At 38.4% G+C, this 16,849-nt stretch overlaps 1 protein-coding gene across 6 annotated transcripts in view; it reads left to right on the forward strand.

Moving 5' to 3' along the window:
• The window catches only part of AGO3 (argonaute RISC catalytic component 3), a 128,947-nt gene that overhangs the window by 12,881 nt on the left and 99,217 nt on the right, over positions 1-16,849 (forward strand). For 5 of the 6 annotated variants that reach the window (XM_004740797.3, XM_045064192.1, XM_045064193.1 and 2 more), the window contains one exon: positions 13,472-13,643. In XM_004740797.3, the coding sequence (XP_004740854.1) occupies positions 13,472-13,643 (172 nt within the window). Of the gene's footprint in view, positions 1-13,471; positions 13,644-16,849 lie in introns of those variants that run through there. The other variant, XM_004740798.3, reaches the window with a different exon arrangement.

Raw genomic sequence — 16,849 nt, forward strand, 5'->3', positions numbered from 1 at the left:
TTAACTACTACGTGATTGGCAAAAAGAAGTGCAGTATAGTCTGCCTATCCAGCCCTCCCATAAATGCTTCCTGAGGACTAGCTCTTCATTAATACTATTAAAATTATTGTTCACCTGAGCCCGAACAGTGCTTGATAGTTGGAGGCAATGATTCGTTGAACAAATTAATGATTCAGTGGATGAATGACTTAATAATGAATGATAGACTTTCAGCCAGTGTTAGTTTGTAATAGCCTATGGTATAATGGTATAGTGTAATGGTAATTTATATAGTGTAATGGTTAAAAATGTAGGCTCTGAATCAGACTATTTGCAAATCCTGGCTTTGCTACTTCTGTGATAGTGGTTTTTAATCTCCCTATGCCTCAGTTTCCTCAATATAATATAGTGTAGTTGCCAGAAATCACGTAAAATATATCAAATATTTAGTAATAAAGGTAGGGGTGCCTGGGTGGCTCAGTCATTTAAGTGCCAGACTCTTGATTTTGGGTCAGGTTATGATCTCAGGGTCATGAGATTGAGCCCTACCTGGGGCTCATGCTGAGTAGGGAGTGTGCTTGAGATTCTTTCCCTTTCCCTCTGTACCTCCCATTCATGTGCATGTGCTCTCTCTCCCTAAAATAAATAAAATAAATCTCTAAAAAAAATATTTAACAATAAAGGTATCTATTGTTAATATTAAATTTCCTTATATATTAAGGTGGAATATCCCCCCCCAATATGTCCCCTAATATATTAGGAACTACTTAAATAACTGACTTATTACATGTGTCTATAAAAATTTGAAAGTAATTGTTCAATAAATATTTAAAGTAGATAAATGACCTTTTAGGTTTTTTATTTTCTTTTAAAGAAGTTTTATTTAAGCAATCTCTACACTCAGCATGGGGCTCACACTCATGACCCTGAGATCAAGAGCGATATGCTCCTCTGAGCTAGCCAAGTGCCCCTATGTTTTCAATTTTTAAAAAAAAGTAAGAGGGGCAGTGAGTTTCATAAGAGAATGGGGTATATAGGAAGAGTAAAATACTATTTTTAAGCCAGTTTTGATAGTAATTACTTGTAAATAAAATAGCAGGAAGCTATTTTTAACACATAAAAGGTATTTTAAAATTGTAATACCTAATGCTAGAGAGGGTAAAAGAGAGATCTGTGATAATGATGTGTTCACTTGCTAGTTTGGCAGTAAATATCAAGAGTCAGGAACACATTTTTATTCCTACCCTTTGATTTGGTAAGTCTACTGAAATTGATATGAAGGGGAAAAAATTCTGTATACTGTTTCCTGTTTTTACCTCCCTTCGCATACTAGGTGCTTAACGCAGGGAAATGCACTTAGTGTACTGTGTGACATGTTGTGATGCTTCTTAGTATGTGTTAAAGAACTAGTAGTTTTTCTTTTATAACTTAAAGCCACGCACATCTGGAATGAATAGTTTTGGTTTTTTTTTTAAGATTTTATTTATTTATTTGACAGAGAGATCATAAGCAGGCAGAGAGGCAGGCAGAGAGGGTGGGGGGAAGCAGGCTCCCTGCTGAGCAGAGAGCCCGATGCAGGGCTCGATCCCAGGACCCTGGGATCATGACCTGAGCCGAAGGCAGCGGCTTAACCCGCTGAGCCACCCAGGCACCCTGGAATGTATAGTTTTATCTCATTTTTAAAATAAGGCAGCCGAACATACCTCAACATAATAAAGGCAATACATGAAAAGGCCATAGCCAACATATTCATATTCATGAATACATATTCATATTCAACAGTAAAAAGCTGAAAATAAGGTCAGGAACAAGACAAGGACGCTAACCCTTGCCACTTTCAAGATAGTACAATTAGAACAATTGAAACAGAACAATTAGGCAAGAAGAAATTAAAGGCATCCTAATCTGAAAGGAAGAGGTAAAGATGTCACTATTTACAGGTGACATACGTAGAAAACCTGGAAGATTCCACCAAAAAACTATCAAATCTTATAAATGAATTCAGTAAAGTTGCAGGATATAAAATCAATATACAAAAAGTTGCTGTATTTTTGTATACTAAGTAATGGTCTATCAGAAAGAGAAATTAAGAAACCAGTCTCATCTTCAACTGAATCAAAAAGAACAAAATACCTAGGAATAAATCTAACTAAAGAGATAAAGCACGTGTATACTTAAAACTATAAGACATTGATAAAAGAAACTGAAGACAACACAAATTAATGGAAAGTGCTCATGGATTGGAAAAATTAATATCGTAAAAATGTCCATACTGCCTTAAGCAATCTGTAGGTTCAGAATAATCCCTGTCAAAACTCCAATAGCATTTTCCACAGAAATAGAGCAAAGAATTCAAAAATTTGTATCAAACCACAAAAGACCACAAATAGCCAAAGCAGTCTTGAGAAAGAAGAACAAAACTAGACACATCATGTTCCCTGATTTCAAACTACATTACAAAGCTGCAGTAATCAAAACAGTATGAGGGCGCCTGGGTGGCTCAGTGGGTTGAGCTGCTGCCTTCGGCTCAGGTCATGATCTCAGGGTCCTGGGATCGAGTCCCGCGTCGGGCTCTCTGCTCAGCGGGGAGCCTGCTTCCCTCTCTCTCTCTGCCTGCCTCTCTGCCTACTTGTGATCTCTGTCTGTCAAATAAATAAATAAAATCTTTAAAAAAAAAACAGTATGATATTGGCATAAAAATAGATACATAGGTCAATGGAACAGAACTCAGGTATAAACCCACATGTAAATGGAAACTTCAAATTTTCATGCCTGAAGATGTGAAGTGAACAGAAATTAAAGTCCAGAGTCTGCACATGATGAAGATTATACAGAAGACCTTCTGTGCCATCAAATGCTGTACTAAGGGTGAAACTAATCTTGAAATGAATGACCCTCACTGGAAGGCTATCCTATAATCTTGAATTTATGTTAAGTTGCACTGGACTGATAGTATTCCCAGGCACCTGACAGAAACAAATGGAGATCTTGAGGAATATATCTTTATCCTGGTTCTCACATTATTTCTACAAATTACTTTTCAAGTACAATGACCATATACACATGTTAACAAAATACCATGAGCAAGAAAGACAACAGACGATGAAAACAAAATCACAGATTTCAGATATGGAAGCTGTCAGTAGCAAACTGGAAAACAAATGTTTACAAACAACTATACATATATAACTATATATGTAATTTTTAAAAAACTTTTTATTTTTTTACGATTTTGTCAGAGTGTGTGAGAGAGCACACAAGCAGGGGGAGTGGCAGGCAGAGGGAGAAGCAGGCCCCTACTGAGCAAGGAGCATGATGCAGGATTCAATCCCAGCACCCTGGGATCATGACCTGAGCTGAAGGCAGGCGCTTAACCTACTGAGCCACCCAGGCATCCCAACAACTATATATTTTGTAAAAATTTTATTTATGTGACAGAGAGAGCACAAGCAGGGGGAAGGGGCAGAAGGAGAGGGAGGCTTCCTGCTCAGCAGGGAGGCCAACACAAGGCTCAATCCCAGGACCTGGAGATCAAGACCTGAGACAAAGTCAGATGCTTAACTGACTGAGCCACCGAGGCGCCCCTAAACAACTATATTTATAGGGCTATGGTGGCAACTGGGTTAGATATAGCATCCATGCATGCAGACTACTGAGGGCAAATTTTAGAGGTGTTTGAAAAAGATAAAAATAAATAACAGAGGAACCTTTCTGAAATACTGATCTCAATTGAAAATTAAACATGTTATGGGCACCTGGGTGGCTCATCCAGTTAAGCATCTGCCTTTTAGCTCAAGTCAAGTTTCCAGGGTTCTGAGATCCAGCCCTATATCAGGATTCCTGCTCAGGGGGAACCTGCTTCTCCCTCTGTCTGCCCCCTCCCTGCTTGTGCATGCACTATATATATAAATGTTTCAACCTAACAGACCACATAAGAACATATTTATGGATTCTCAAGTTTCATTTATAAAGAATGCATACAGAAAAAGCTATCACAATACCAAATACTAGAAGACCATGTCTGTGGAACTTTGAAGATCAAATTGTTGAATGTATGGGTTCATTTCAGGGAGTTTGCATATGATGGTAATATATGTTAAATGTGTAAAGGGTTGGAAAATCTCTTCTTACCCGCCCCCATGCCTTTTTGTATAACACTATTTAAAGACATGCATTAGAATAACAAAAGATGAATTTGAAACCTGAAGAAGGGAGACTATTGGGAGTTGGAAAGGATTGGTAGTGAGCAAAGAACCCGTATAAACTTAAATATATTAATGTATTAAGGTATTGGTTTTCTTATAATGAGATATTTTCTCCATATTTTTCTACAACAGTGAGTGTTGTTGTTATCCATTACTGTATTAGCTTAAAACAACAGCAGCAATTTATTATTTCTCAGGATTTTGTGGCTAGAAGATCAACTGGTACCATTTCCTAGATAGAAGTGGGAGTCTGGGCTCTTTGTACTTTGGTCTTTCCATGTGGCAGATTGGGCTTCCTTACAGTATGGAGACTGGGTTCCAAGAAGTAGCATTCCAAAACAAAGGGAGAAGCTGCAGATCTTTTTAAGTCTCAGAAGTTACACAGTATTACTTCTGCATTCTGTGGAACTCCGGAGACAACCCAGATTCAAGAGGAAAGGAAAAGCCACCAATTCTTGATGGAAAGAATGGTAGAGAATTACAGCTGTCTTTTATTGTTACATGAGATACTCAATTACTGATTATGATCTCTTTCCCTGAATGTAATTTGGAAGGGATGGTGGAATAGACTAAACAAAACTCTTATGTTCCATTAAGTGAATACCTCCATTAAGTTTACCTTCATTAGCAAGGTAAACTTTATCTTGATTTAAAAAAAACAGGTTATCATAGCATATGATTCAAAATTCAAAAAGATATAAAGGGATACACGGCACTTCTGCTATAATGTGATATATGCCATCATAGTAAGCCTTAATGGGGCAGGAGTGGGAATAGACTTGAAGCTAACCAGTCAAAATCAATGCAACTTTGGGGGTCCTGGCTGGCTCATTTGGAAGATAGAGCACGTAACCCTCGATCTCAGGTTTGAGCACCTCACTGGGTGTAGAGATTACCTAAAAGTGAAATCTTAAGGAAAAAAACTAATCTATGCCAATTTGTAACTAGACTATAATAGAAACAGTGAAAATTCTAATAAAAATACCATAACAGTTAAACATAATAAATTCATAATGATTGGGAAACATTCTGCCAGTTCCTCAAAAGGCAATTTCATCCCTAGGAATCTACTCAAGAGAAGAGAAAAGTTATGCCCATATAAGGACATGATATGGGTGTTCATAGTGGCATTATTTATAATAGCCAAAAAGTGGAAATAATCAAAATGACCATCAAATGGTCATTGATAAAATGTGGTATATCCAAACAGTAGAAAATTATTGGGGAATAAAAAGGAATGAAGTCTGATACATGCCATGAGGTGTATGAACCTTGAAAACATGCTAAATGAAAGGAGTTAGTTATAAAGGAGCACATATTATATGATTCCATTTATGTGAAATGACCAGAATAGGCAAATCTCTAGAGACAAAGTAGATTAATGGTTGCCTTTGGTTGGGGGGATTAGGAGGTAATGGTCAAGGGGAACAGGATTTCCTTTTGGGGTAAAGAAGATGTCCTAAAATTGATTATGATGGTGGCAGAATTCTGTGAATATACAAAAGCCATTTAATTGTATACTTTAAGTGGGTGAATTGTATGATGTGAATATCTCCTTAAAAATATACTACAAGAAGCAAAAAGTATATATTTTTTTAATGAGTAAGTACTACTGTAAGCATAGGATTTTAAGATGTTTAAAGAAATGATGGTAGCTTGATCAAATGGGATGGGAGGAAGGATTGAGAGTGCCATATTACAGAGATAAAGGCAAATAGCACAAACTTCAGAGGGAATTGTGCAAAAGCTATTCTAAGTCTGAGCATGTGGCCAAACTGAACCAGAGGGAACACCTTACATGTAATGAGTATCATGGACAAAACTGTATTCCTCTGTTGTTTGAATATTCGCTATTCATGTACTTCATATTCAACTATCACTTGGTAATGCAAAATCACGTGTGAACCAAAGTAACATCTGTGCTAAAGTGACATAAATTCTCTACTTACAATTGCATATAAGCTGATTCGTGTTACAGAAACAAGTGTTGGATATCAGAATGGACTGAAAAAAATCAGAAAAAAATCAATCTTCTTTCTTAGGCCCCCAGCCATCTAGCTCCCTCTCTGAAGGCAGTCATTGCTCCCACTATCTTGGTGTCCTAACAGGTATTCTGATAGTGTGTATGCTGTATAATATGAGTGTATGTTATATATGTATGTGTATAATATGAATGTATATTCTGTTTTTTCTTGCAAAAGAACATGTATTTTATACCTTTTCCTATCCTGCATTATTTTTTTCATAAAACCTATCTAATCATACTAAGGAGCTTCTCTATTCTATTTATTTTCTATTCTTTTTAATGTTAGTAGTTACATATTATTCCATTGAATAGTTCTAACATTAATTGGGCTCTGATGTATTCATCTAATTTATTTAACACTTTTATTTTTTACTGTATGCCAGGAATGGTTCTGGGCATTATAGATCAGTGAAGGAAACAGACAAAACTCCCGTGCTCATTGGGCTTACATTTCATTGTTTTTTGTTTTTCTAAGCAATGCTGCAGACAAGGATATCTTTGTACAAATGTCATTTTTTGCATGTGGAAGTATATGTGTAAATAAATACTTAGAAATGGAGGGTGCCTGGGTGGCTCAGTCAGTTAAGCGTCTGCCTTCAGCTCAGTTCATGATCCCAGGGTCCTAGGATCAAGCCCTGCATTGGGCTCCCTGCTTGGCGGGAAGCCTGCTTCTCCCTCTCCTACTCCCCCTGCTTGTGTCCCTCTCTTGCTGTCTCTCTCTCTCTCTCTTTCTGTTAAATAAATAAATACAATCTTTTTAAAAAACCAAGAAATGGAATTACTAGGTCCAAGTGCACATGCATTTTTAAAAATTAATAGTTTTTTAGTACTTTGAATTAATAGCAAAATTGGAAAGTAATAGGCATTCCCGTATACCTCCCTTACTCCTGTTCCAACCAGTTCCCCCATTATTGCTTTAATTTGTTACATTTATTACAATTAGGAACCCAATATTGATACATTATTCTTCTCTAAAGTCTGTAATCTGCATTAGGGTTTACTCCTTGTGTTATGCATTCAGTGGGTTTTGACAAAAGTATGATGACACATATCCATCAGTACAGTATCGTACAAAGTAGAATTAAAATCCACTGTGTTCCACCTGTTCCTTCCTTCTACCCCATAAAGCCCTGGAATCTTCCTTCCACCCTGTGGAAGCCCTTGGAAACCACTGAACTTATGTTTTCATAATTTTACCTTTTCCAAAATGTCATATAATTGGATCAGACAGTACCTAGCCTTTTTAGATTGGATTTTTTCACCTAGTAGTATGGAGATTGGATTTTTTCACCTAGTAGTATGGATTTAAGGTTTCTCCATGTATTTTTATGCTTAACAATACATTTCTTTTTAAAGATGAATAATATCCTGCTATCTGGATGTACCACAGTTACCCATTCACCTTGAAGGACAAGTTTTGGCTTTATGGCTAAGGCCACTATAAACATTCATGTGCAGGTTTTTTGTGGATATAAGTTTTCAGATAATTGGGTAAATATCAAGGAGCATGATTTCTGAATAGAATGATAAGAGTATGTTTAGTTTTTTTTTTTTTTTTAAAGATTTTATTTATTTATTTGACAGACAGAGATCACAAGTAGGCAGAGAGGCAGGCAGAGAGAGAGGAGGAAGCAGGGTCCCTGCTGAGCAGAGAGCCCGATGCGGGACTCGATCCCAGGACTCTGAGATCATGACCCGAGCCGAAGGCAGCGGCCCAACCCACTGAGCCACCCAGGCGCCCCAAGTATGTTTAGTTTTATAAGAAACTGCTAAACTGTCTTCCCAAGTGGCTGTACCACTTTGCAATCCCACCGGCAGTGAATGAGAATTCTTCACATTCTTGTCAGCATTTGGTGTTAGTGTTTTGGATTTTGGCCATTTGTATAGATGTTTAGTGGCAGCTCTCTGTTTTTAAATTTGCAATTTCCTAATGACATATGATGTTGAGCATCTTTTTATATTCTTATTTATTATCTGTATATCTTTGGTGAAGTATCTGTTCAGATCTTCTATGCTTAAGTGCTTTTATTGATGAGGCTTTTTAAAAATTTTTAAAAAGATTTTATTTATTTATTTGACACAGAGAGATCACAAGTAGGAAGAGAGGCAGGTAGAGAGAGAGGGGGAAGCAGGCTCCCCGCTGAGCAGAGAGCCAGATGTGGGGCTCCATCCCAGGACCCTGAGACCATGACCTGAGCTGAAGGCAGAGGCTTAACCCAGTGAGCCACCCAGATGCCCCTATTGATGAGTTTTAAAAGATCTTTGTGTATTTTGGATACCACTTCTTTATCAGATAAGTGTTTTGCAGATATTTTTTCTCACTCTGTGGCTTGTGTTTTATTCTCTTTAGCAAATCGGAAGTTAATTTTCATGAAAGCTTACAATTTTTTATTTCATGGATTGTGCTTTTGGTGTCATCACCAAACACAAGGTCACTTAAGGTTTCAGCTGTGTTATCTTATAGGAGTTTTATAGTTTTTCATTTACATTTAGGTCTTTGAGCCTTTTTGAGTTTTTGTTTGGTTGGTTGGTTGATTGGTTTGGTTTTGTTTGGTTTGGTTGCAAGAGAACAGGGGTGGAGGTGGGCAAGGTAGAGGAGGGGGAGGAGGGAGGAGGGATCCTAAGCAGGCTTCCTGTTCTGCAGAGTCTGAAGAGGGGCTGGATCCCATGACCCTGAGATCATGACCAGAGTGGAAATCAGGAGTCAGTTGCTGGTTAAGTTGAGCCACCCAGGGGCCCTATTGAGTTAACTTTTGAAAAGGTGTTAGGTCTGTGTCTAGATTCTTTATTATTTTTTTCTTTTTTGTTGTTTTGCATGTGTATATCCCCTTGTTTAGCACCATTTGTTGAAAAAACATCCTTTTTTCATTGAATTGCCTTTGCTTCTTTGTCAAAGATCAGTTGACTGTATTTGTGTGTGTTAGTTTGGGGGCTTTCTGTTCTGTTCTTATATTTTTATGTGGTTTTTGACTAATAGCACAGTCTTGATTAATGTAACCTTATAGTAAGTCTTAGATTATAGAGAAATAATGAACAATTAGAATTTGAAGTTAAAAAGCACAATACTGTTTATATTAGCACCCCTCCCCAACAGACTTAAGTATAAATCTAACACAATATATGCAAGATATTAGGAGAACTACAAAATTCTGGTCAAAGAAATCAACGAATACCTAAATGTATAGAGAGATGATATTCCATGTACATTGATAGGAAGACTCAATATTGTAAAGGTATCAGTTTTTCCCAGCTTGGTTTATATATTTAGCATAATCCCAATCAAAATCTTAGTAAGATTTTTTGTAGGTAGATATTTTGATTCTGAAGTCTGTATGGAAAGGTAAAATAATCTTTTATTTTAGCTACATAGCATAGCTACACAGTATTGAAGGAGAATAATGTCAGAAGACTGCTACTATCTGACTCCAAAACTGTACTTACTGCAAAACTAGAGTAATCAGGACAGTGTGTTACTTACTATAGAAAGGATAGATAGATCAGTGGAACAAAATAGCTCAACAGGGTGGTTCCAATCCCAGTTCTGCTCCTTGCCTGCTATGTTTTAGGCAAATCATTTCTGTTTTCTTCATCTATAAATCAGTATAGGGTTTGTATGAAGATTAAATGAGATAATGCATATAAAGCATATAGTGTTTTGCCTGAGATAAGGTAAGAGCTTGATACATTTTAGCTATTGTGCATTTTCTTTCTTATTTAAAAATATATTTTTTTAAGATTTTATTTATTTCAGAGAGAGTATGCACAAGCATAAGTGAGGTTAGGGGCAGAACAAACACCTTGCTGAGCAGGGAGCCCCACATGGGGCTTGATCCTGGGACCCTGGGATCATGACCTGAGCCAAAGGCAGAGGCCCAACCAACTGAGCCAGCTAGGTGCCCCACTATTGTACATTTTCTAATTTGATCCTGATAAGATTCATAAGAAGGTGACAGATCAGGTGTTAATCCCATGTTACAGATCAGAAGATAGGAGTTTCAGGGCTACTTATATATATATATTTTTTAAAGATTTTATTTATTTATTTGACAGAGATCACAAGTAGGCAGAGAGGCAGGCAGAGAGAGAGAGAGTGAAGGAAGCAGGCTTGGCGCTGAGCAGAGAGCCTGATGTGGGGCTTGACCCCAGGACCCCAGGATCATGACTTGAGCCAAAGGCAGAGGCTTTAACCTACTGAGCCACCCAGGCGCCCCTGGTTTAGGATTTTTGCAGGTATATTCATGAATGGTATTATCCTATGACTTTATTTTCCTTTTTCATAATGTTTTTGTCCGGTTTTAGTATCAGAGTTTTTCCGGCATCATGTGTTGAATTGGGGTTATAATTACTTTTTTCCTGTTCTGTGGAAGAGTTTGTATAAGAACAGTATTTTTTTCTTTTATTTTTTATTTTTATTTTTATTATTATTATTATTTTAATATTTTATTTATTTATTTGACAGACAGAGATCACAGGTAGGCAGAGAGGCAGGCAGGGAGAGAGGAGGAAGCAGGCTCCCTGCTGAGCAGAGAGCCTGATGCGGGGCTCGATCCCAGGACTCTGGGATCACAACCTGAGCTGAAGGCAGAGGCTTTAACCCACTGAGCCACCCAGGCGCCCCTATTTTTATTATTTTTTAAGATTTTATTTATTTGAGAGAATAAGAGTAGAGAGAGAACACAAACGGTGGGGAGTGGTAGAGGGAGAAACACACTCCCTGCTGAGCAGGAGCCCGATGTGGGGCTCGATTCCAGGACCCTGGGATCATGACCTGAGCTGAAGGCAGATTCTTAACCCACTGAGCCACCCAGGTGCCTGATATTTTTTTCCTTTAATATTTGCTATAATTCTCCAATGGAACCATCTGGATCTAGGATCTTTATATATGGGAAAAATTTTTTTTAATTTTATTTTTAAGTAATCTCTGTACTAGACATGAAGCTCTCAAACTCACAAACCCAAGATCAAGAGTCACACGTTCTACTGACTGAGCCAGCCAGGTGCCCCTGGGAAATATTTCTAAATGTGGATTTCATTTTTTTCAGCTAGTTACAGGACTTTTCAGATATTTTAAATGTTTCATTCAGGTAATAGTTACTAACTGAATTTATTGTTTGAACTTCATCTAACAAAGCTACAATATCTTGAGCTTTTTTTTTTTTTTTAAGATTTTATTTATTTATTTGACAGAGATCACAAGTCACCAGAAAGGCAGGTGGGGGGTAGGGGTGTGGAGGGGGTGGAGCAGGCTCCCCGCTGAGCAGGGAGTACTGATGCAGGGCTCAATCCCAAGACCTTGAGATCATGACCTGAGCTGAAGGCAGAGGCTTAACCCACTGAGCTACCCAGGCGCCCTACATTTTGAGCTTTAAATCTTAATGCTGGATGTCACTTTTTTTAACTGTGATAAAGTATACATAGCATTGAATTTACCATCTTAACAATTTTTTAGTGTACAGTTCAATGGTATTTAAGTATATTCACACTGTGTGGGACCAATCTCCAGAACTCTTTTCGTCTTGCAGAATTGCAGCTGTACCCACTATGCACTAATTCCCCATTCTCCCTTTTCCCCAGCCTCTGGCAATGATCCTTGTACTTTTTCTCTTTTTGACTACTGTAGGTATTAATAAGTAATATCATACAATGTCCTTTTGTGACGTAACATAACATCTTCAAGTTTCATGTATGCTGTAGAATGTGTCAGAATTTCCTTCCCTTTTTAAGGCTAATGCTCCATTTTATGTATATAACACATTTTGTTTATCCATTCACCTGTCAATGGATACTTAGGTTGCTTCCATCTTTTGGCTGTTGTGAATGATGGTGCTGTGAGCAATCGTGTGTGGTTATCATCTCAGTACCCTGCTTCAGATTCTTTTGGGTGTGTACCCTGCAGTAGAATTGCTGAATCTCATAGTAATTCTATTTTTAATGTTTTGAGGAACCACAATATTGTTTTCCATTTTATATTTCTACCAACAGAGGACATTTTATATTTTACATACTTTTCTGTGTCAGTAACCTGAATTTCTCTAGTAATTTGTCTATTTCACCAAACTTATTGACAAAATGTTATGCCTTCAGTATCTGTAGTATAGCATATTTTTCACTGTAATTACATTAATTATTTTTCTCCTCTTATTTTTTTTTTTTAAGATCTATTTATTTGAGAGAGGGAGAGCATGCACTCACATTGGTTGGGGGGTAGGGAGAGGAAGAAAATCTCAAGCAGACTCCCTGCTGATTATGGAATCCTACAGAGCAGGGTCCCTACCACCCTGAGCTCATGACCTGAGCTGAAATCAAGAGTCAGAGGTTTAACTGACTGAGCCACCCAGGCACCCATCCTCCTCTTATAAAAATCAGTGTTGCCTGGAGTTTATCAATTTAATCTTTTCAAATAATTTTCATAATATCAAATTTATACTTTGTTGATCTTTCTTACCGTATTGATCCTTTTATTATGTCATATTTATTGTATTTAGTTCAGTTCTTATCCTTATTGTATTGTAGTTTAAGTTTATGTTGTTGGGGCACCTGGGTGGGCATTCAGTTAAGTTTCAAAGTTTTTTTTTTTAAGATGTTATTTATTTATTAGAGAGTGTGCAAGGGAGGGAGGAGCAGAGGGAAAAGGATATGCAGACTCCATGCTTAATGCAGAGCCTGGCTTGGGGCTCATTCTCACAGCTCTGAGATCATGACCTGAGCTGAAGTCAGGAGTTACAGACTTGACCGACTGAGCCGCCCACAAGTCCCTAAGTGCCAACTCTTGGTTTCCTCCCAGGTAGTGATCTCAGGGTTGCGGGATCAGCCCTGCTTGGGACTCTGCACTCAGCTTGGAGTTGGCTTGAGATTCTAGCTTGCTCTCCCAACGTCCCTCTCCCCGCACGCATACTTCCTCTCTAAAGTAAATAATCCTTTAAAAAATTAAATTTGCATTGTTGTTGGTCTGGTACTCTTTGGAACTGGTTTGTGCTTACTCATGCTTACTTGGGTTTATGTGACTGCTCTCTCTTCTTTCTGCCCCTCTGAAACAACTTCACAGAGATACCCAATTTTTTGTTTGTTTGTATATCGATTTAAATGAGGAGAGTAATTTGGGGAGAAAAAAATGTTGAGGTGTTAGAAATGATGTCACCTTCCAGCACTAGGCTTCAACCATTCTTAGCTGTTCTTAAAATTCTAATATACTCTGATTTGACAACATTATCAAATGCAGCTTATAACAACGTTACTCTTTTTTTCCCCCTCTCCCTGGCAGGACCCGTTGGGGCCCAGCCCCTACTTATGGTGCCCAGAAGACCTGGCTATGGCACCATGGGCAAACCCATTAAATTGCTGGCAAACTGTTTTCAAGTTGAAATCCCAAAGATTGATGTCTACCTCTATGAGGTAGATATTAAACCAGACAAGTGTCCTAGGAGAGTGAACAGGTAAGAATCATGAAGTTGCAGAGATTATTTTGCTCTTAGTATTTGTCTTGCTTTAGTAATTATGCTTTTCTTTCATATTTAGTAATAGCGATTCTGTCTAACCGTTTTACCAGGAACCGGTGGTGATTTGTTTTGAAATTGATTGTACTTCAGTGGTGTGATGTTGGGAAAAATCTACAAATAGCCTTGAAATTTTCTCATTATACCATGAGCTCACATGTTTTCTCTGTGATAATAGAGAAGGTTCAGGTCTTTTTTGTATGCTCTTGAAAGCAGACTAAGCATCTTTTCCATTGCTATCTGGTAACATATCTGTGCTTTTTTTTCCCCTCCTATCTCCACCCCCAGCTTAGTTATTCCTTTAAGATGATGGGATGGTAGCACTAGTGGGTAGAGCTAGAGATTGTCATGTTGCATGATTTCTGTTCTGATCCTCAACTCCCCTAACTTTCCTTATGCTTATATAGGAATAAGTATATATGATATACAAAGATTTATCAATCTGCTTTCAGTAAGCTGCTTCTCTCACCTTCCCCAAATGTATGTGTGTATATATGTATGTATTTATGTATGTATGTGTGTATATATATACATACCGTTGTGGTTTGGGTAGTAAGGGAATATAAAAGGAATTTATATTAAGAGTCTTCATTTAAGATAGAGGTGGTTCTTGCCTTTAAGAAATTCATAATTTAGGGGCGCCTGCGGGGCTCAGTGAGTTAAGTCTTGGCCTTCAGCTCAGGTCAGATCTCAGGTCAAGCTCTGCATTGGGCTCTCTGCTAACTGGGGAGCTTGCTTCCCCCTCTCTCTCTGCCTGCTTGCTGCTCTGCCTACTTGTGATCTCTGTCTGTCAAATAAATAAAATCTTTAAAAAAAAAAAAAAGAAATTCGTCAATTAGTTAAGACCCAAAGAAATACGAAGTGAATGAGCACTAAGACACTTAGTGATAACATGTTTTAAAAAACCCGTCATGTGAATGTTTTAATTAATGTGGAGTGCAGAATTCTTTCCGAGGTCACCCTCCTACTATAAAATTTCACTCCCTCTGGACTACAAAATGACACCCCAGATTTTAGTATGGCATTCCCTTCTTAGTTTGGCTCTGATCTATTTCTTTTTCTATATTCTGCAGCTCTTACCTGGAATACCTTCTATGCCCTTTACTATCTGGTAGACTTCCATTATTTTTCAAGACATACCTTTTTTTTTTTTTTAAAGACTTTATTTATTTGAGAGAGAGCAAGTGAGCAAGAGAGCCCAAGCAGGGGGAGAGTGGCAGACGGAGAGGGAGCAGCAGGCTCCCCACTCTGCAAGAAGCCCAATGTGGGGCTCAGTCTCAGGACCTGGGACCATGACTTGTGCCGAAGGCAAACACTTAACTGGCTGAGCCACCCAGGTGCCCCCTAAGACATTACCTTTTTAACTCTATAGTCAGAGGTAGTTCGTTCTTCTGTGACTCTGTAGTATCTGGTGTATACTCCTTTAATAGTATTTTTAGTGTTTTAAATACTTGTTGTTCCCTCTTCTCCCAGTATGACATCTTCATGAAAAGGAGTACTTTGTACCCCTGATATTAGCTTGATGATTGACACATAATACTCAATAGAGTGAACGAAAGGTTTATAAAAGTAAAATGAAAGGAGTATGATAGTAGGGGACAGGAAGGAGAACTGGATATTATAAAGGGCTATGTATGGCCAGATAGAGATTTTCAGTGCCCTACCCTTCTTCTCTCCTGTGGGTCTCTAGGCTAGTCTTTTAGATTCCTTTCTCTCTCAGCTCTTTCTGTGAGCCATCATCCTGTCTTCATGCTGTGCTCTCAAATTCACTTTTTCTTGTTTCTCAAAATTGGAGTGTTCAATGTGTAAATTTGAGGGATAATCCTGACCCTTTTGGGGTTTTTTTCTTGAGATTTTATTCATTTATTTGAGAGAGAAAGAGGAAGAGCGGGAGCACACAAGCAAGGAGGGGAGGGGCAGAAGGAGAGGGAGAAATGGACTTGTTGCAAAGCAGGGAGCATGACATGGGGCTCCATCCCAGGACCCTGGGATCATGATCTGCGCCGAAGGCAGACACATAACTGATTGAGCCACCCAGGTGCCCCCGACCCTTCTGTTTGATGTTTACATTTTATTTTATCTTATTTATTTTATTTTTTTAAGATTTTATTTATTTGACAGGTAGAGATCACAAGTAGGCAGAGAGGCAGGCGGTAGGGGGATTTGGGGGAGCAGCTGGTGTAAAGCAGTCTCCCTGCTGAGCAGAGAGCTGGATGGGAGGCTCCATCCCAGGACCCTGGGATCATGACCTGAGCCAAAGGCAGAGTCTTTAACCCACTGAGCCATCCAGGCACCCCTGATATTTACATTTTAAAAAGGCATTTATTGGGGTGTGTGGGTAGCTCAGTCACTTAAACATCTAACTCTTGATACCAGCTCAGGTCTCAATCTCAGAGTCACCAATTCCAGCCCCATGTTGGGCTCCATGTGGAACCTACTATAAAAAAAAAGAAAGAAAGAGGCATTTATTAATCTAAGTAAATCTCTTAATTGATAGAATGTCTAAGGCAGATATTTGTCTTTTTTTGATACTTTTTTTTTTTTAAGATTTTATTTACTAAAGAGCACAAGTGAGAGGAGGAACAGCGGTAGGAGAGGAAGAGAAAAATAATCTCAAGCAGACTCTGTACTAAGCATGGAACATGAATGATGTGGGGCTTGATCTCATGACCCGAGCTGGAACCAAGAATCAATGCTTAACTGACTGAGCCGCCCAGGCAACCCTAAGGCAGATACTTCTGAACTGAATTCCTTACTACTGCCTTTCCTCCTTGCCCTGCCCAAAAGAATCACCCCTAATTTTAGCAGTATATAGTAAAGAATTGTTGAAGGCCATTTATTTATTTATTTATTTATTATAAAGATTTTTATTTATTTATTTGACAGACAGAGATCACAAGTAGGCAGAAAAGCAGGCAGAGAGAGAGGAGGAAGCAGGCTCCCTGCTGAGCAGAGAGTCAGATGCGGGGCTCAATCCCAGGACCCTGAGATCATGACCTGAGCTGAAGGCAGAGGCTTTAACCCTCTGAGCCACCCAGGCGCCCCTGTTGCATGCAGGATATTTATTAAGTAGGAAAATTATATGATGAAAATGTTAGGAAAACAAAACTGCTTTAAAGACAAAATGGGTTGAAATTGAGAGAATA

This window comes from Mustela putorius, unplaced genomic scaffold (assembly GCF_011764305.1).
Source record: "Mustela putorius furo isolate JIRA1106 unplaced genomic scaffold, ASM1176430v1.1 tig00003853_pilon_pilon_pilon, whole genome shotgun sequence".
NCBI lineage: Eukaryota > Metazoa > Chordata > Mammalia > Carnivora > Mustelidae > Mustela > Mustela putorius.